The sequence below is a fragment of the Dioscorea cayenensis genome, chromosome 3 (assembly GCF_009730915.1).
Source record: "Dioscorea cayenensis subsp. rotundata cultivar TDr96_F1 chromosome 3, TDr96_F1_v2_PseudoChromosome.rev07_lg8_w22 25.fasta, whole genome shotgun sequence".
NCBI classification, from domain to species: Eukaryota; Viridiplantae; Streptophyta; class Magnoliopsida; order Dioscoreales; family Dioscoreaceae; genus Dioscorea; species Dioscorea cayenensis.
In genome coordinates, this window is record NC_052473.1 from 17036173 (window position 1) to 17057225 (window position 21053).

Consider the following 21053-nt stretch of genomic DNA (forward strand, 5'->3'; position numbering starts at 1 on the left):
ATTAATATAACTACAAAATCAGAATATGCGTACAAGCAACTTCTATATATATATATATTAAAAAATAATATCAAGATTTTCACAGCGGAAGTTTTTTTTAAAAAAAAAAAAGAAAGAAAAAAAAAAACTTTCAATTTATGAATTTTTTCAATAGAACTCCTCTCAGACTGCCACGTGTACTTCAAACAACTGTACATAGGGATTTTTATTAATATGAAACCTTGAAAATAATAATTAAAAAAAAAAAAAACACATTGAAAAAGAGTACTCTGTTTTTCTCTGATTCAAAACCAAGCAAGAAAAAGAGATCGAAATCGACAACAATGGCGGATCTTTGCTGCAAATGCTTGGAGATCCTTATCGCCATTCTCCTCCCTCCCCTTGGCGTGTGCCTCCGCCATGGCTGCTGCTCTGTGAGCTCTCTCCCTTCCTCTTTCTTCTTGACTTCCTTCTTGATCCATCCCTAAACCCTAATCCCTGTTTTTTTTTAAATTTTTTTTTATGTGTGTGTGTTTATTGATTATCAGTTGGAGTTCTGCATCTGCTTGGCTCTCACCATCCTTGGCTACCTCCCCGGAATCCTCTACGCCCTCTACGTCATCGTCGCCGTCGAACCAGAGCGCCACCGCCATGATTATTACCATTCCGTCAATGAGGTGGCTTAGCGTTTTGTTTTTAGGTATGGAAATTTTTCAATCCCTGTTCTTGATTGTTGATATGTGGTTTTAGCGTATTGGAGATTCAAAAAGACTGGAATTTGTTTTTCTTGTGTTGGAGAAGGAAATGAAATAATATTATATGAAAATTTCGCTTTTTGTTCTCTTTTTTGACTGAATCTCTACATTTATGATTTGGTGATTGGTTGGAGGTGGATTGATTTTTCTTTTTCTTTTCTTTTTTTCTTGATCTAGATTTGCTGTAGTTTGATTGATTAAAGATACTTCTGTCATCTGTGATATTTTAATGAAAGCCTTTGGGGTATGTTTGATCTTGCTTTGGAAAAGCTCTGTTAAATTCAAGAGCTTTTGAAATGAGCTTTCAGTAAAGCTCTGTTTGATCCTGCTTTTTTTCCCCAGTTTTTTTTCTTTTGAAAATTCTTTTTGTAGAAATACCAAAAGACTATGTTTTCAATGAGAGAAAAGCTTTTTTTGGAGATTAAAAGAGCAATAGTAGTTTTTAATTGTTAATAGTGAGATCCTATCATTCATTTTGGCATTGACTGTTGTGATTGAGCATGTATGCATAACCAGATGACTAGCTAAGAGGCAAATAGCAGTGTAGTCTTAACAGATAAACAAGACGGTAGCTGATCATAATGGTCAATGAAAAGATGTAGGTCTCATAAGGAAGGGAAAAGATATGGTTTTGAATTATTTCTTTTGTTTTTGGATCAAGTCTTATACTACTTAAAGTTGATAAATAATAAATATTGAAGTATGATTGTTTCTGATATACATGTGTGATTATCTAACGAGAAAGAGAAAGCAAGGGTGTGCTATGGCATTGATTGAAGGCTAGAGGATTGGGATGAAGAAGCTTTATAGTACATGTATACACAATCTCTTAGGCATGCAATTAAACTGTTTTGATTTGTTTTGTTTTGTTAATTGTTGAACATTAAAGTTCCATCAATGCTAGCAAGGATCTTTTTTGTGACAACTGGACATTATTGACTGAAACTGCATAATGGGTTCTCAAAGGATATCCCTTTTTTTCCCTAGCTTTTGATGATGCTTCTCTGTCATCTGAAGCTGTCCATCCAATTCACTTTAATTATATTTGATGTTACTTGCTGGGGATATGATCATTTTTTAACTAGGTGAGAACACAAAAGTACGCATTTGGTACTCTAGGTTTAATAATGGAATTACCTTTGTGATGCCTGTGGGGTACTTAAACTTAGCCTTGTACAATCAAATGATTCACTCAACGGTATATCTTGCCATTTTATTCCCTGATGTTGTTAAGATACTCACTATAGCTCCATTTTCTCTGTACACAATATTATGCATTCCTATCATGTTGTCACCTGTGTGTACTTTGCTTGACAAATTCCAGATGCCATTTGAGTAAAAGATTAGAAAGTGAGGTTATGTGTTCTCGTAAGTTTTCCTCCTCTATAAAAGTTCTCATTTTATCGAACTTTTTTGTATCTAACCAATGGCCTCGCTCTCAAGTTTGTAAGAAGTTTGATCAAATTGGAGTTTGACGTATTATATCTGGGTTCTAATGCCAATTTAAAATTTGATACACATTCATGTCATTCTCCATATACTAGAATTACCATGACACCTAAAACTCATTTGCCTTTCATTGTGCATTTGCCATATTATCCTAGTCTTACTAGCAATTTAATATCAGATGCAGGTCTCTATGATCTTGTGTGAATTCTTAGCTGCGTGCCGGCTCATTCGGTGATATTTCTATGTATGGCTTTCTCCAAAGGCAGGGCATGTTCTGAAGCATAATACATCATCAAATCACTCTGTTCCCTGGTTCATCTTTGCTTGTGTTACAATGTTAATTTAGGATGTATTCCTTTTAAAGTTTTTGTTTTGTGACTTACCAACTTATCTATGTATTTGTACATGTCTTATTTGAAATTGAGTTTGTGTTTAGATGTATACTTTTCCCCTTTAAATCCAATAATAGCAACTTATTGATGTTTTAATCAGCAGTCACATACTTCTCTAATTTCAAGTTTTATTAAGCATGACATTGATGTACAAGTACTTGAAAATTAAATAATACATATTGACATTAATATCCATATGATGTCAGTTATTATTATTATTTTTTTCTTCTCCATTTTTCATTATTTTTCCTTTTGAAAATCTAAATTGATGGGCAATATTTTGTGTGGTAGACATTGGTGAATAGGTTTATATGTAATTATGATTTTTGAACTATTTGACATTGGCATATATACACAGAATATATAAGTAAAATAAATCCCATGACACAAAAAATTTGAGATCTATATAATAAATTTATTGCTTGGATTCTGTAACATAAGTACATATATTGTTTAGCCATTCTTTTAATAATATTCTTTTAAGCATTATATATTTCAAAAAGATTGAATATTTTATTAAAAGTTCTCAAATTTTTCCTTCAGTAATTAGTCACCGGGTTATTATAGATAATGATGGACAAACCGATTAAAGTGCAAAATAATATATATATTTTTTGGATAAAGATAACAAGCATCTTTCACAGGCAAATGATACGAAGGTGTATCAGTTACATCCCACTTAATAATCCTTTAGAGATTTTTCATGTGAGGCAGATTTATATGTAAAGCAATGAAGACTTTATACATATGCACTCAGGGAATAATAGTGTATAATATTTTTACAATATTACATAATATTGATATAGTATTGATGGTGAAGAAATTTGACCCTCTTTCCCATTCACGTCTACATGCCTTTTCATTGCACCAGACAGTGTTTGGCCTAAAAAGAACTGTGCGGTATTTCACAATATTACACAATACTATTACTGATGCTGGAGAAATTTAACCCTTCTCCTTCCCACTCATGTTCACATGCCTTTTCACTGTCCTAGACAATATTTGGACTAAAAGTACAGTATTTGGACTAAAGGGAAATTATGTATAAGCTTATGTGAAAATCATTTTTGTCAACATACCCTAAAATACAATAATATTTGCACATATATTTATGTGTATATATATATATTGTGAAAATACAATATTTTCCTAATTATTGATTTTTTTTCTACCACAGAAGTGCACAGTAAATGTATAAATTTGCATCTCATAGGGTAAATATGCAAATTGATCAAAATCTTTATATAAGTTATTATAAATCTCATATATTATTTTACTGGAATATGCATGTTATGAACGGTTAACGGAGCTCCGATAAGAGGAAACCATTCAAACAGTATGTTAATTAGATGAGTCCGATTTGAGCCTTAACGGAGCTCCGAAAACTAGCTTTGTCGGCAAATGGAGGATCCGGATTTGGAGAGGCCGTTAATTATATAAGTCTGATTAGCGCGTCAACGGAGCTCCGAAAAGTAGTTTGGCGGCAAATGGAGGATCCGAATCCGAATCCGAATCCGGATCCGGATCCGGATCCATGGTTCGCGCCCGATAAGCTCGAGCACGTCGTCGCTTGCCTTCTCATAACCCTCGCCGTCGCTTTCCTCGCCGGTCGGAGCCGCCTCCCGTTGCTCCACCGCCACAACGCCGGCATTGGATCTATCGCCGCTCTCATCGCCGGCGCCGCCAAGGAGGCTTGTGATGAACTCGGCCTTTGGGCCTCCTCCGGCGCCTCCGCCCGTGATGCCGCCGCTGACCTCCTCGGTGTTCTTCTCGCTTCCCTCTTTCTCGCCGTACTCCGCCGGTTCCGCCCTTCCCCACTTCCTCTTGCCCCCGATCGTGCCCTCTCCCTCGTTTAGATCCCCATTTGGATCCGATAATGAAAACCCTAGAAATTCCAGTAAGGTGTTTATTTTTTTGTTCTCTTTTTTCCTTTTTTTTATGTTTATCAATTGTTCCTGGATTTTGCAGACTATAAAAGTTGTAATTTTTTGGAAATTTTGTGAAAATTTCAGCAAATCGTATCCTATTTTTCTGCAAATTTATTGAAAGTCTTGATTAAAAATTATATATATATATATATATATAGTTTGATTGGCTTAGTTAGATTTATAGTTCAAATTTGGAATTTGTAGTAGTAGTTGTGTAGTATATTCATACTTTTATGGGAAAAATATATTAATAAACAGTGAATTTGAATCCATAATTGTCAGATATCAATGCTTGGTAAAATATTTGTATTCCTATTCATATTCATATTCATATTCAATTTGATGCTTTTAGAAAGCGTCTTTAACGAAGAAAATGATGAACAAAATTGAAGTGCTTGTTGAAATACACTGATCTTCTTCTGTTTGATGATGTCGGGCAGAGGTAATGTTCTTTCATTATTTTAAATTGATAACACGATAAGTACACTGCCTATGAATTTTTCTTGAAGTTGCCAATACTTGCAGAGTTGCTTCATTCTAGATTAGAGAATACTGTTGTTGTTGCACTAGATGAGAATTATTCAACCAGTTATTTAGTTGCCTCAATGATTGAGAACTTGTATCATTTGCACATAATGCAGCAGTTGCAGAAGGAAGTAAGGAATCTGTTTCTATTATTCAGGTTCTTGGTTTATCTGTGCTGATTCTGCAACATAAAACTTGACACGGCATTAGCTTTGTAAAATGAGTTGCAAAAGCAGGTAATCTTCTTTCGTTATTTTGAAGTCATAATGCAACAATTTAACTGCCTATGAGATTAGAGAATAGTTAGAATACCGTTGTTGTTACCTGCGCATGATGAGGATTATTCAATCATTTTAAAAGCATTGCTGAAGGTTATCATTGTGAGGAAATTGCAGCAGAGACTATTTAAAAGATTGCTGGATAACATGACAAATTAGATTGATGAAATTGACAAAGGCTGCCTTCTGCGATCATATTATTGCTTATCTGCTAGATCTGCAAATGCAAGCTCGGTAATTCGCATTGCTGTCAGCTCTCACTCCAGGTGAATTTTTTTTTTTTTTTTTAATGCATTTTCAGTATGTATATATGCATCTGGAATCTTGCAATATACTGGAATTTTAGATTTGAGATATGATGCCAAGTGCAGAGAAATATCTCAATCTCTGCTTTTGTTTTACTTGCAAACTTGTTGGGGAGAGCATATAACTTGTTTTTAGTTTTTTGTGATGGTCTTAGTTCTTGTTGAGCTGGTCATCTTTGTATACACTTTCCCTAGATTATGGCATCAATCCAATTCTCACTGGTATTTATGTGATTGTGAGTTGCTTTGAGTCTCTTTGGATTAGTTTGTTAGAGTGAAACTCATTTATTACTGATCAAATTGGCTTCATGTGTTACAAATTGCATATCATTTCATTGAAATAGAACAAATAGGAAATACACATTTATTGAAAATGTGAAATGCAACGGATCACACAAAATCCTCACATCAAATGCACAAACTCAAAGTCGAAGACAACAAGGTCATTGACTCTTAGAAGTCAAAGAACAACTTCTTGAAGTCCTCCATGTATTCCTCCTCCAAAGACACTGCAACCATAATGCCATCCGCCTTGTTTGCAGGTGGCATTATATAACACAACCCTGCATATAACAGCATTGCCGGACCCATGTACACCGGCGGCCCCCAACCAAAGTCCGCACCGTATAATGGTAACCTTGTCCAGCTCGTTATAGACAAATCGGTCCTCGGAAACTCTCCAACCCACCTTCCGATCTTTGTCACGTCTTCTTGCAACTCCAACCAATCAATAGCTGATCGAAGATGCTTGTCGTCAAGTCTGCTTATAGTATTATGAAACCTTGCTGCAACTGCCTCTAAATTTTCTGATACAACTTCGCCGGAGATGGCGGTAACAACAGCTGGAAAAATCACATTTCCGATGTAACCAGGCGGAAGAGGGGGCCGCAGACGTGTTCTTCCATCGACGGTGATGAATGCTCTTGTTGTTGCATTGGTGGCAAGACATCTAGCTTTGCAAGCACAATGCCAAACATGCGCGGCGACGATTTCGTAGGTAGTGTATTTGAGTTTCATGTTGCAGTAAGATTTTATCTTGTTGAGGTTGGAGCTCGACAGTTCAAGAACGGCAACGGTGACTGGTTTTTCGACGGTGTTGGGTGAGGGCGGGGGATTAGGCTTGAACTCCGGGTGGTCGAATTCTACCGATGGAGGTGATCGAGCACGGACAAGGCTGCGGTCGAGTAAAGGCGGAATAGCAATGTCGAGTCCGCGGGCGATGTCCGACCTGTAAGACATTCTCGTATTCAAGATAAAGATAGCGAGGAAAATTATACAAGAAACTATGTATACTCATATATGCTGCGAGAATATAATTGTATACAGATTCTCAGGTATAAACATAGAGTTTGCTATTTTGTTTTGTAATAATAATGATAATAATAATATTAAGACTTGTACAATATAATTCAAATGTAAGAAAATTTTACTGTTATACCATGTGAAGATTTGGGTGGTAAATGAACCAAGTAGTTCACAAGTTACTCGAAGCTCGGCTTAGAGAAAACTTGGTTATTATGGGGTCATTTGGCATTGTTGTCAATTCTTGTTTTTTGTTTTCAATTTTATATTTTGGAAACAAAATTAAGAAAATATGTTTGGTACTTTGTTTTTGTTTTCAAAAATTTTGGCAACAATATTTTTATGTTTCCAAAAAATTAAGAATCCAGATTTTTATGTTTTCAACTTTTTGGAAACGTTTTCAATATTCTTACTTCAATTATGAAACTCTTCCTCGTCTACTCTCTCTCTCTCTCTCTCCCTTTTTCGTTTTTAATTCCCTTTATTATTTTATTTTATTTTTTTAAAATATCATTTTTTTTACAAATCACTACTAATAATTTTAAAAAATATATTTTCAGAAAAATATTTATAAAAATTTATTATTTAGACTTGATATTATATAAATTAATTTTTATGGTATAAAAAATTATATTTTTATAATGTATTTATGAAAATTATTGTTTTACCCTAATTTTTAAAAACTAGGATAAACATGCAATTTATATATATATATATATATATTAAGACAAACTCCAAAATATTTTTTAGTTTCAAATGGTACAATTTTTATGAGATATTTTACCCATAAAATATCAGTCTATGTTATTAATTTTATTTAAAAGTACAATCAAGTAAACTAATATAAAAAATAAAGTTTTATAAAAGAAATTTAAAAAATATGAATTTGAAAAGACGATAAAGAAGCAAACTTTGTACTAACCAAACCTATTTTTGTTTTTATTTTTTAAAATACACAACAATTAGTGTATCCAAATATGTTTTTATTTTAAAAAAATTGAAAACAAAACAAAAACAAAACAAAAGCGAAACAAAAACAAAAAAGAAAAAACAGAAATGATGCTAAACAACCCCTAAGTTAATGAACCGCGCTTGAGCTTAACTTTTGAACTCGAATTATCAAATGAGATAAGCTCAAGTCACATGTTGCTTAGTTTATTAAGACTCGTGAGTTTGTTTGTGAGCATGCTAGACGAGCTTGCTAACAAATATATTAAATAAGCCTAATGATGAACCTATTAATCACAAACATGCTGAACGTGCTTAGTAAATATGAATTTTCTCTTAATTATGAATGGATTCATGTATTAAAAACAATTTATTGATAATAGTCATTACGATTTATAATTTTCAAGCATTTTAATATCTCAAGTCAAATTCGAGCTTACAAGTTTGGGCTTGAACCAAGCTCACACTTGGAGCTAATTTTGTCGAGTCGAGCTCAAACATTTCGAAGCCCTGCCTGGCTCGATTACACCCTATCAAGTCTGACTAGTTGAATGTAATAGATGTTAAAAATAGGAAACATGTCAATTTTATCATGAAGGGTTAACTGACTTTTTATCTTAGATTAAAAGACTGTTTTTCAATCAATTTTTATTTAATATTGATAAAAAAATAAATATGTTTATAATAAAAATTAAAAAAATATGATTACCATGTGTTGATGAAGTGAAGGGAGGAAGCTCCGTCGGAGACGGTGTGGTGGATGCCGACGCCGAGGCAAACGCCGCCGCATTTGAACGTCGTAACCTGCCATAAAAAATAATCATAATATGGGATTTTGATATTAAAAAATAATTTTTTCTTTAAATTAAAAATATATTAGCGAGGAGGAAATAATTTTATTTGAGATTTTTTGTACTGATAAAAATTAATTATTTACACATTTTTATTTCTCAAAATAATAATAATAATAATATTTTTTTATTAATATTAAACTTTTAAAATATTTTAAAAATAAAAAAATATATATATATTAAATAGTATTTATACAGTAGAAACTTGGGAACAAGTGGTGGTACAGCGACAAAAGCTTTTTGTCACAGTCACGTGATGATGTGACTGTTTTTTTGGAAAGTTTCATTAAAATAAATTATTTTTTTTTTATGAATTTTGACGTTGTGATTTGAGTTTTGATAATTTAATATTATGTATAAAATAATATTTGAATTTATTTTTTTGTTATTTTTATTTATATTACTAAAATATATATTATTTAAAAATCATTTAGGTTTGTTAACCTAATATTTTAAAACTATTATATTATAATTAGAGTTAAATTCAATATGTTTTATTAATATAAATATAAAATAAAAAAATAAATTAATATTTATTTTTATCTCAAATCAGTAAATATTAACTAAATTAAAGCTTTGGTAGGTTTTTACAAATGATTTAGACTACACATGATATGACAACCTTGGATTGATAAAAAAAAAAAAATAATTTAGTGAAACATTTAAGTTTTTGCCAATAAAAAAAGAAGGGGGACCATATAAATTTGAACAATAAATAAGTGAAAAATAAACCTACTTTTATTAAAACAAGTACAACATGCTTTTTCAAGTACACAAAAATGGAAAGGAAAAACTTGAGATAAGTGGTGTCAAACGGGCCAGCTCGGCACGACCCCGGCTCATACGATTTCCGCACTATATGTGCTCGGGTTGGTACGGCCCATCTAAAAATCGTGTCAGGCTGGCACGACCCGCCAACCACCAAGGTCATCCCAGCACGTGGCCTAACCCGGTTATATTATATTTATATTTTTTATTTTTTTAAACCCAAAAATATAAAAATATCCTAAATTTGTTAAAAAAATATAAAAAAATATCCTAAAATTTAAAAACATAGAACTAGAAACCTTATTGACTAAAAAAACAAAAAATATGCCAAAAAATTTAAAAAAAAAAAAATCAGACTTTGCAGTTTGCGTCGGGACATGTCGGGTCAGTCGGGCTACATGGGTCGCAAAACCCCTAGCCCAACACGGCCCAGGGTTTGGATCATGCCTAGTCCCAGGCACAGTACTGTAGCATCGTGCTTGGGCCAAGCACGGCCCGTTTGACACCACTCCATCAAAATGCAAATTTGGTTAAAAAATTTGACATTAATATAAAATAACAAAATAATAATAAAATTTTTAAAAAAATATAAATAATATTAAATTTTATTGGGAGGATAAAACACTTAATAAATAAATCATATGAGAAAAAAACAACACAAAAAAACATGGTAATATATAAAAAAAGAGTGAGTGGTGGAGAGAGAACCTGAAGAAGAACTAAAGGGATATCAGTGACGTCACCGTCGCCGGCGGCGGATATAACGGTGGGGATGAGAAGCTTCCTCTTCTCCGGCGAAGGGCCAAAGCCACCAAGCTCATCCATGGCAAGGCCAGACTCAGCTTGAACAAAGAGAACACCATCACCAGAACACTTAAGCTCTAGTCTACCACCCTCACCGGAGTAACAAAGCCTTCCGGCGAGAGGATAGAAAGGCACAAGAGCTTTACTTAGAGCTCGCCGGAGAGTCTCCGGTGAGAAGAAACCATGGTCTCCATTTGGCTGGTAAAAGTAAATGGTTGGCAAGTGCTTTCTCACTTGGAAAAGGTCTAGTGTTGGTAACCAAATGCTGCTTTTTTGGTTTCCAGTCTCTGCTTCTGGTTTTACTAAGCTTGAACTCACCACCTTCACCTTCAACATACCCATTTCTCTCTTTCTTTTTAAAAAAATAATAATATATATATATATATATATATTTTGGAGATCTCAGTTTTGGGATTTGGAAGTGATTTGGATTTCTGTGGATAAGTGTTGCTGCGGCACCATACACACTATTTATAATAATGCACATGGAGGAGGTGATCACGTGACATGCACGTGATGGAATATATTTTTTTTTTTGCTTTATATATATAGAGAGAGAGATAGATATATATTATATTTCTTTCTTTTTATGTTAATGTGTTCTAGAATGCTGGCTTGTGCGACATGAGTTGCAGGTGCAACTTGTGGGCGTCTTGGGGAAGTGAATATGAAAATTTATTTTTAGGAATAATAAGAAAATAAACGAACTAAATGTATATATGTTCATCATAGATACACAGTTACTCATTATATATATATATATATATTATTAGGTTCGTAAAAATATAAAAAATAGAGATACTGTAGATGTATGCATCCACTTTGATCACAAAGTCTTTGTGGCAGAGCCGTATTCTTCACCCTTCCTAAGTTGCAAAACAAGAGGGATTTAACCCTTCTTAGGTTGTAAAACAAGAGGGATTTATCAGTATAGGGTTATGATCATTAAGATATCATTTTTAGCGCATGTGGCAGGCCCTAATTATTCCACGTGTTAGCCCAACCCTACATAGTAAATTTTTGGTAGTTGTTAGCCATCATAACTGATGTATCATTGTCTTTTTGACACCTTCTTGTGGGGCGGCGCTTATCGCTTTCATTTGAAAAAAAAAGACAATAATTTTATGGTATGAAAAATGATTTGTCATGAAAATTAAAAAAATACTGATGAAATTGGTAAATATGGACAAACCATGTGTTAATGAAATACACGTGTGAAATGTATTCATTATCAATATACATGTGTTCTCACCATACATGAGTTAGATTAAACTCATATTTTCAACAAAATACGAACACCATGTGTAGAAAATATGGTACTAATAGATAAAGTGGTTGTCAGTGGTAAATGCTCAAATCATTTAATTTAATAAATGATATTTAACTCATTATAGGGCATCTAGTACATCACCTTATGAAATTGATAGATCAAATATAAAAATAAAAAAACCAAAGGATTCACAGTTAAATGCTATCAACCCATTATGAAAAATATTGGTGTAGAATATTCAAAATGTTACGAAATGAGGCATGACTAAATGTAGTGGCAATAATAATTTTCTGGTTGTAGGTCTAGACTTACAACCTAAGTCCTGTATCATTCTTTGAGAGCACACGCCTAATTTTTGATCCATCCCCATCACTTGTGGCATTTATATATATAAAAAAGATTTTCTTAAAAAATTATAAATTAAACATTAGATATATGACAAATAAAATAATGACTTTGAATTTTAGAGTAAAATACAGAAATAATTTTTAAAATTAAAATTGGTCTCATGCTAAAGAAGTATAATTGCCAAATAAATTACTGGAGTGAATAAAAAATAACTAAAATAATTCATAATATTAGAAATTATATAAATTTTTCAATGAAGTATCAAAAAAATCCTTCCACATGTTATATAATCCCAATAAATCCCTGAAACTATTGGGTTTCCTTATAGGTCCCTCTTTTTTGTTTCATTTATTTTTTTATTTCATTTGTACTTAACGGAGGTAATGGAGAAGTTATGTGGTAGAAAATTACAACAATACCCTTGATTTTAGACACATGAAACCGTAGCTTTTCCCATATTGTCAACCGGTTGAAATGATGAAAATAACATGTTTTGTATATTGAACCGTAGCTTCGGTTTTATATATTGAACCGGACCAGTTTTAAGGCTGGGTCTTGGTCAATTCAGTTTGACTGCCCAGTCCGGTCCGGATCGGAAAACACTGAGACTTACAATGCTCACCTACCAAAAAAAAATAATTAAAACCAACCAACCATGCACCAACCACTTGTTTTGAATTTTTTAAAGCCAACAAACAAGCGAACAAAGTACAAACATTAATGTTAAGAAAATTGAAAATATGTTGGCTAGGTGGAAAAGAAGAGACCTAGATGATGATGATGATCTATATTGTCCATGCACCATGGCGTGGTTGTTCCTTGGCCATGCTATGAAGTTAGACTTTTTATTTCACCGAATAGTGATAATAAAATTATATTTAAATTACAAACTAACATTTATTAATATATGGGATGCTGTCAATAAGTATAATACGAATATTAGATATACAATATATTTTTTTTATTTTTAAAATAAATTTTAATTTGGTTTTGAAATATATCGTTTTGGTAAATTAATAAAAAAAAAGTAATTTTTTATGGATGTTTAATTTGTTTTTTTAATATTAAAACAAACATAATGTTGGTTTTACGATTAATTAGAGGATTTGCAAGGTATGTTATATGATATTTTTAAATATTTGCATCATGTTAATAATTTTATTAATATAAATAAATAAATCATAATTTATTGAAAAAAAATGACAAGTACGAAATAACAAAGACAGAAATAATAAGACAAGGATTTTAAAAAAAAAAGACCATCTAGTGGACGTAATTTTTTTTTGTATCATTCATTGTATTAATAATTGAAACATCACATTCATCAAAGTAATAATTGAAAAACATCCGAAGGTCGTTCTCAGGCTTTTAACATACCTTGTAAATCATTTGACTTTTCCTATTCTTTTCTATTTTTTAGAATTTTTTTGTATTTTAATTAAATTATCATTTTATTTTTATTTTTAATAGACCTTTTCATTAATAAGTATGTATATTTATAAAGTTGGAGGTCTTTCACCGTAAATGAGTTATGAGTATATTTTTGAAAAATAACTTTTAATGACCAATGACCTTTCTAGTTTATTGACTCCTGATCTTTTACGTAAAAATAAAATAAAAAATAAAAAATAACTTCCATATTTTTTTTATTTGACCTAATTCAATAGGGATAAAAGGAAATATTATTTCATATAATATATAAAAAATTATCCATATTTACAAAGAATTATATATACCTAGCTTTATACCTTGATGATTTATATTTTGAATATATATATATATATATATATATATAAAATATATACAGAGAGATAGTAATATCCAAACCACACTATCAAAATAAATATCCAAGCAACACAATTGTGGCAAGTTTCTAGATCATATTAATTCTATATGTACGTTGAATTTTGATGATATATACTCTGAAAAAAATACTTGGAAGATGATACTCCTTTCGTTTCTTTTTATCTGTCACAAATCCATGTTTTTTTATCTGTCATTTTCTAACATCAAAAAGTATTTATTATTATTATTATTTTAAAATTACCCATAACACTCTATTCAATTCTCTTCTTGGAATTATGGGAGAGAAATATGAAAATATAAATTAAGGATAATTTTGAAAAGATAACTCATGTTTTATAAAATTTTATGAAATAATTAAGTTTTTTAATATGTGAGATTTGGTTAAAAATGAACGGAGAAGATAAAAATGAACGGAGGAAGTAAATGAAAAATTAAGGGTGTTGATTAAGAGAATTAAACGTTGAATGGAAGGAAGCCGAGAGAAAAATGGAATGACTGAATATGACAGGTCAATCTCATTAAAATGTATAATAAAAGGACCATTTACAATCTCATCAAACTGATCCCCATCAAATTGCGCCTTCTTGATTGAATCGAATAATAAATATTGTTTTCTTTATCATTACTTTTTGCTTTCTCGCTTTTAAATTGTGTTGTCTTTTTTTTTTCCAAAAACAACAATCACGAATAGATGGACTGATATAGAGATGCATTGCTTATAGTGATTTACAAACCTACTAAAAATAAATCATTTTTATCATGCCCCCTAAAAAAGAAAAAAAACTCTTCACACTTAATTCTTACAGGAGATTCTATACACTATAAATTAAGAGGCTTATGCAATTCTGAAGGGGAAATAAAATTTTTCATAAGAGACCCTATACATTATGAATTGTTCGAGCCACCTCAAACACAAATCATGATCGATGCCATGGGTTATGCCTTTGTTCTCTAATTATGTCAAACGACATATGATCAATTTAAAATATAATTTTTTTTCAATAAGTTCAATTGATATGTCCAATGTACTTTAAACTACATGCATGACATATTTAATATTACTATTAATAGAAATTATGAACTACATTAATCCAAGACAAGAAAGATGGTAAGTATATATATATAGATAGCATCCATCATCTACGAACGTTCTTGGGATCAAAATCTATGGAAGTAAAAAACAAAACTTAAACTAATCGATCCAACTAAACCCTCATTAGTACCGATTGTAGCTCCAAAAATGTTACTGTGTTTAAGAATGCCCGCAGTTAACATATTCTTATATATATATATATATACATATATAAAGGTGGGAAAATAAGGTTAATGAAATATAGACAAACAGAGTAATGGCTACGTGTCAAGTTAATTTAATGGAGTCCTTCATGTCTTTGTTGAACTAATTAATTTAATGGAGTCCTTCATGTCTTTGTTGAACTAATTGATCATGACAAGTATGAACTTTCCAAATTAAGAAACAATTAACTCAATCCCAAATATATCAAAACTAAAATATTGGATAAAATTTTGATAGTTTATATATATAGATGTCGAAAAAAAACCTCATACAGTGTTTGATTGGTGCTAGTTAAAAGCAAAACCACAGTAGGCATGTTTACGGAATTGGAATTTATATATATTTCGGAAAGTAATATTTATTTTGTACAATTTAAAACAATGAGTATTTACCAATAACCTAATATTAAGATTTTATGAAAAAACAAATAAATGATTTATTTAACTTGTAAATTTTTGGATAAAAAATTAATTTTTATTATCGGTGTTTGTGTAGTAGTGAGAATGTTGAGATAAATGTCAAATGTTAGCAGAAAGAATCAAGTAGTGAATTTATTTGAAAATTAGAAGTGATGCATACAAGTTAAAAGATAATACTCAAACTAGATTTTTAAAAAGTTACATTTACAATGTAAATATTTAATTATTTTTTTATTTTTATTGCCATATTGTAATATTATTTATATATGTACAAATGATTCATAAAAATTGTAGAGTTATAATTGAAAAACCAAAAATTTTTACAGCTAAATACAAACCGGGGGTTACAAATATCTAGTTATATACGAATGTCCATTAGAGTTTAGATTCGATAAAAAAAATAATGTGTAACTTATTTTAATATTCACTTCAGTCTCATCTCTTTTTTCTTCCTTTTATTTTTTTTTTTTACAAGTTTATCAAAATCACATAGATAGCAACTATAAACTTTTTTTTTATTATGATTGCCAATGAAAAGATTTTGCAACGCTTCCAAAATATAAAATCGCATTGAGAGCAATTATAAACCTCTAGTTACCTTTTTACTATATTTCTTGTAATTTTGTCATTATAGGCAAAAAAATAATTATCTTAAAAAAAAATATGTTTGTTCCAATTAAAATAAATTTCAGGATATACCCTTGATGTCCTTGAACAATTGGTAGATGCCCTCATAAAAAAAATGTGAAAGTTCTTTAACTAGAGAGTCGTAAAACAAGAAAAGAGTATATTTAAAAAAATTTTAATAGAAGCTTTATGAAATGATATGTATTTTATTTAGATTTTTGGTCCTTTAGGGAAAGGATTCATAAAATTACTACAAATAATTGAGGCTAATGACTTGTTTTGTATTTACTACAAGAACTAGATTAAACCAAGGAGGGAGATAACACTTTTTTCCCGTATGACCAAATAAAAAAGAATTTAATATCCCATCTTTACAAAAACTAATTTAATCCAATTGCATCAATAGTTGATCTATTGGAACAATTAATCACAATTTGCAAATAAAAAAACAAAATAATTTACAAATACATATAAAAAATTACATGTTTTCAATTATAAATGCAAGTTAAAAAAATATATAAATAAAAAATAAATAAAATAATTTTTTAGTATTTGGTCAAATAAAAAATAACTTTTGACAGTAAATAAGATGTTGGTGAAAGTACGATCACAATTCAGTGCTAATGGAGATCAAAAGTTTAAATAGATGAATTATTAATTAGTTTATTTATCTTTGAAGTTATAATGAAACTAATAAAAGTCAACTAAATAATAGATTTTTATAAATATTTTTTGAGAAAAATTATAACAATGTTTTTGGGTTGATCTATTTTTAAACTTATTTAAGCCGATACCAAACATTGACTGCGATTGTATGTGTGATATTTGTTTACTTTATTATTATGGTATATAACAAAGAAGAAAGGTGGGGTGCTTATTGATTGAGAGATGGCCACGTTGCATGGAACTATACCAGGGCACCAATGGAATAAAACCTACTGAAGATGTTCAATACTTATTAAATTTCTCTAATAAGGGATCCATGGAAGGTTCTCATTAAAATGGTCATCTTCAAAGTTTGTGAGCGGGCTAATGTAGACACTTTGTTCTGTTTGGCATTATTTAATTAAGAGGGGTAGGCATGAGTTCATATTTAACCATGAAAATATTTAAGAATAAATAAATAAATAAAACTATTCATATATCTTAAAACAAAATTTGGTGAAATTGCTCTATAAATTTTAATGTGTCATTTATTACTGTGTATTTATATGTGTTTGCATGTACTTTTTTAACGTTTCTATGTAACATATTTTGTTCTTGTGTATGATATGCATTACTGTGTAATAAATTTGGTGTGTATTATATTCATCCGCAAGTTTAAACTTATGAATATACTTGCTGACAAACACGAACAATCAAGCAGGCGGGATACACACCTCTGCCCTGAGATACTTAAGAATGTTGAACAAATTATTGAGGACAGTCATTTCTTGAGGATGGGCCGATCCGCTAATGACAAGTATGAAGTCGTTGACAACCACAACAGTACAGTCAACCTCCAATTTCGGGTTGCTCTTGCAAAAGATGGGAAGTACATGGCCTACCAAGCAAGCATGCATGTGCTGTGAGCATGCAAACAGACATGTATGTGCATTGTTATGTAAAAACTTCATTGTCAAATGGTATCGGTGTGTGTATGCCAACAAAATATCTTGTGTATTGTCTGTATTTTTCCTATTACACATTTCATTTGATGTGCATCATATGCTGAGTACATTTCGGATTTATGACCGATTTTGTAATTACAAACAACAATATTAGTCACTTACAAACAAAAAAAAGATGGCAAGTAATAATATTGATATTGAAGTCCTTTCAATGTTAATGTTTACATTAGGTATTGATTTATCTCAGGTTCGGTGTTTAAGTCTACAGCTGCCTCCTCCATGCATTATTAGAAAAACCTAAATCATATAGTTAGTAAACATATATGTATATATATAGACCAAATTTTCAAAATTATAAAAAAATAAAACCCAAATTACAAATTCAATAATTCTTCAAAATTGTAAAAAACGCTTAATATATATTTTGGAATTTTTTATGAATAAAGTTAGATATGCAATGATTTTTTTTTTTATGAAGTTGAATAAATCATAATTTTATTAATAAAAAAATCACAAAAAAAAGCAAGATAGCATGACAAAAAAGAAGCAAAGAAATTGGGATAGATTATTAATAGTGATTGGTATTATTACAAAATAAAATAAGTTTTATTAACCAACTTAAAAACCATTCCATTAATTACTTATAAAATAATAATTAAATGTTATTTAAAACTATCTTAATCTTTAAAGAAAATTAAGATACTATAAATTTATAAAAAAATAAAATTTAAATTTATTATCTTCAAAATAAAAAAAACCAAGGTTTCAAATTCAATTTTTAACAAGATAATAATAATAATAATAATAATAATAATAATAAGTGGAAATTGCCAACAACAGCCCCTAACTTTGCAATATGCAGAAAAACAACCCCTTAATTTGTGTATCCCTAAAAACACCTTTCTTTTAAAGCCAATGATTTTCAAACCCCCAAAGGTTGTAACCTGCGTTAACAGAGTTACTTTTGAATTTTATGGATGAAATTGCCCCTTGCATGGGAAGTTGTGGCAGTGCAATCATGTTTCCGGTTTGAGAGGAAGCGGGGGTTATTTTTTTGGGTAATCCCTAAAGACAATCATTACTGCCCCTGATTATACTTTTTCCCTCTCTTCGCCTCTTCAGTTTTTCTATTTCTAAAGTTGTCTCTGCCTGGGGTTATTTTTTAGGGTTTTGTTCTGTTTTTGATCTTCGTCTATGTACACGATCGAAAGAGATTTTTCGATTGTTATGCTGAGTAATGTTTATAATATATGTTTCCTTTTTACTTTGATATAGTTGCAGTTTTGGAAATGAGGTTTCCGTTTAAGTAATGAGATTTTATTTAAACATTTTGTTTCCGTTTAAGAATTTAGGTTACCATTTAAAAAGCTTTACTTTCTGCTTAAATTTATCTAAATACTGTTTAATGTATGGTTATTGTCGTAGGCTTGTGATTATGGTGGTCAACCTAGTTAATGGGCGATGTTACATGACACCGGTAGTGGAAATTGTGGTTGAGTTGAAAGTTCACATGAGTGGACGACACTGGGAGATAATCCGGAGAACACCGTTTGCAGCATTCACCGAGATTGAAGCTGTGTTCCAACAGAGGGCCCTTCATGATTCTTTGCTGTAGAGATATGATGGTCGCACCAACAAATTCAGGATCGGGGAAAGCTTGGTAAGTTTCAGGCCCGAAGATGTGGCTCTCGTTCTTTGACTGCGTTGCGATGGAGATGCAGTCATATTTCAAAAGAAGAAGAAAGCACGCTCAGCTTTTGTAGATAGATATTTTTCTTCCAAAACCTACGAGAGACACAGAGACTCCATCAAGAGAACTTTTGAGTAGCATGTTTAGCAAAGGGAAGAAGAAGAAGAAAAAAATTTTGTCAAACTCATGATGCTGTACCTTATGGGTACAATCCTCTTCCCAAACACATCCTACTCGATTTTGAATTAGATCATTGACCATATCGATGCCCTACCTAGCATAGGACGATATGCATAGGCCCAAGAGATGCACAAGTGGCTGATGGAGGACGTCCCACAAGTGGCCGCTTGAGTGCAAGCGAGATGCGCAGGGAAGAAGACTAACACGGGGTACGTCAAAGGTTGCTTGGTCATACTGAAAATCTGATTTTATAAGCTGACTAGTACCGTAAAGAAGGTGCAATTTAGCAAGACCCCAAGGATGTTGTGCTACGGTATAAATAGTTACTGGAAGCAAGCGTCGATAGAAATCATGTTGTTATCGCTCTAAAAAAATGAGGTTATAAATCATGAGTTTTTATTTAAATATCAAACGTTTCTTTTTAAAAATATTATTTAGTGTTTAAAATAGCGGTTTTTTGTTTAAATATTTGCGATATCGTTTAGAACCTAAGTAAACTGTTTAAATAATTGAGTTAATTGTTTAAACCATTTGTTAGTGTCTAAATTGAATGCTTTCACTAACATTGTGTTGTTTAATTAGGTTAGTTTCCTGAGCTGGTCGCAGCGAATGTAGATAAACAAATCTTCGTTCGGGCCATTCGTCGGGGGGGATGCTATTACTCCTAAATCACTGGCATGAAGGCAGGATGGGAGCCCATCCTCTTCAAGGAACACTCGACGATGTTCATCTGATGATAGCCTAACACGCGTACGAATTCCTCGGCACCGGAGGAGCCCCGGCCTACACCGCCTGACCGAAACACTCCCTCTCCAAACGGCAACATCCTCTCATATCGGAACATCCCCCCGATCGCAACAACCCCCCTCACAGCTACGGCCCCCCTTGGCGACGATGTCAGCGCAAGTCTACTATAGGCGTTCCAGGTACTGATGACCGAGTTCCCTCGGCTTGTTACTCAGGTGGAGGCATTAGAAGAACGGGCATAATCAAACGCGCCATCCCAACAAACAAATGAAGCATCCGGCAAGGACACCACCCGGAAAAACATGGATGCAGCTGAGGTAACCCCAGCGATTGTCGAGGACATGAGTGGGATGACGTCGGATTTTGATGACGATGACGTCATTTGGCTGGCCGTTCGAAGAGGGCTACGTTTGAAGAGAATCGCCAAAAGAAGAAAACAGTAATGTCTCTCCCTCCACCGGCCGATGATGAAACAATAGAAGCAATACCAGCGGTTAATCGGCCGGCTACAATGGCAACGTCTGAGGAAATTGCTTTGAAAGAAGCTACAGCTGTAGTCGATATGATAGCTAGAGAGATCCCCATCTCGGTGGAACTAGCGGACGATAGTGCCATGTCGAAGATATACACAATCTCTCAACACCAAGAACTAGCAAAGATTGTGTCTCTAGTTGATCCTGTCGTCATACCCATGATTGACAAGATCCTTGATAGCATTGTCAACGAAAGACCTGTCTCGTTTGAATCGGCGGACGACACCGTCGCATTGAAGGAA

General features: G+C 31.9%; 3 protein-coding genes across 4 annotated transcripts; 2 read left to right on the forward strand and 1 right to left on the reverse strand.

Moving 5' to 3' along the window:
* Positions 1 to 247: 247 nt before the first annotated feature.
* On the forward strand, positions 248 to 2671 carry LOC120283302 (hydrophobic protein OSR8-like). 2 transcript variants are annotated; one of them, XM_039289948.1, is made up of 3 exons: positions 248 to 413; positions 528 to 679; positions 2362 to 2671. In XM_039289948.1, the coding sequence occupies exons 1-2, from the start codon at positions 324 to 326 to the stop codon at positions 663 to 665; spliced, it is 228 nt and encodes a 75-aa protein (XP_039145882.1). In that variant the 5' UTR covers positions 248 to 323; the 3' UTR covers positions 666 to 679; positions 2362 to 2671. The 2 variants fall into 2 exon arrangements, with proteins under 2 accessions (XP_039145882.1, XP_039145889.1); XM_039289955.1 differs by having other exon boundaries at positions 2368 to 2671.
* Positions 2672 to 4062: 1391 nt separating this feature from the next.
* On the forward strand, positions 4063 to 6287 carry LOC120254357 (probable acetate kinase). The gene is made up of 3 exons (XM_039262471.1): positions 4063 to 4472; positions 5145 to 5572; positions 6154 to 6287. The coding sequence occupies exon 1, from the start codon at positions 4063 to 4065 to the stop codon at positions 4429 to 4431; it is 369 nt and encodes a 122-aa protein (XP_039118405.1). The 3' UTR covers positions 4432 to 4472; positions 5145 to 5572; positions 6154 to 6287.
* On the reverse strand, positions 5923 to 10636 carry LOC120254347 (shikimate O-hydroxycinnamoyltransferase-like). Its single transcript, XM_039262467.1, has 3 exons — positions 10189 to 10636; positions 8571 to 8665; positions 5923 to 6839 (listed from the first exon to the last, which is right to left on the reverse strand). Exons 1-3 carry the CDS (start codon positions 10624 to 10626, stop codon positions 6065 to 6067), a joined length of 1308 nt encoding a protein of 435 aa, XP_039118401.1. The 5' UTR covers positions 10627 to 10636; the 3' UTR covers positions 5923 to 6064.
* Positions 10637 to 21053: the final 10417 nt, after the last annotated feature.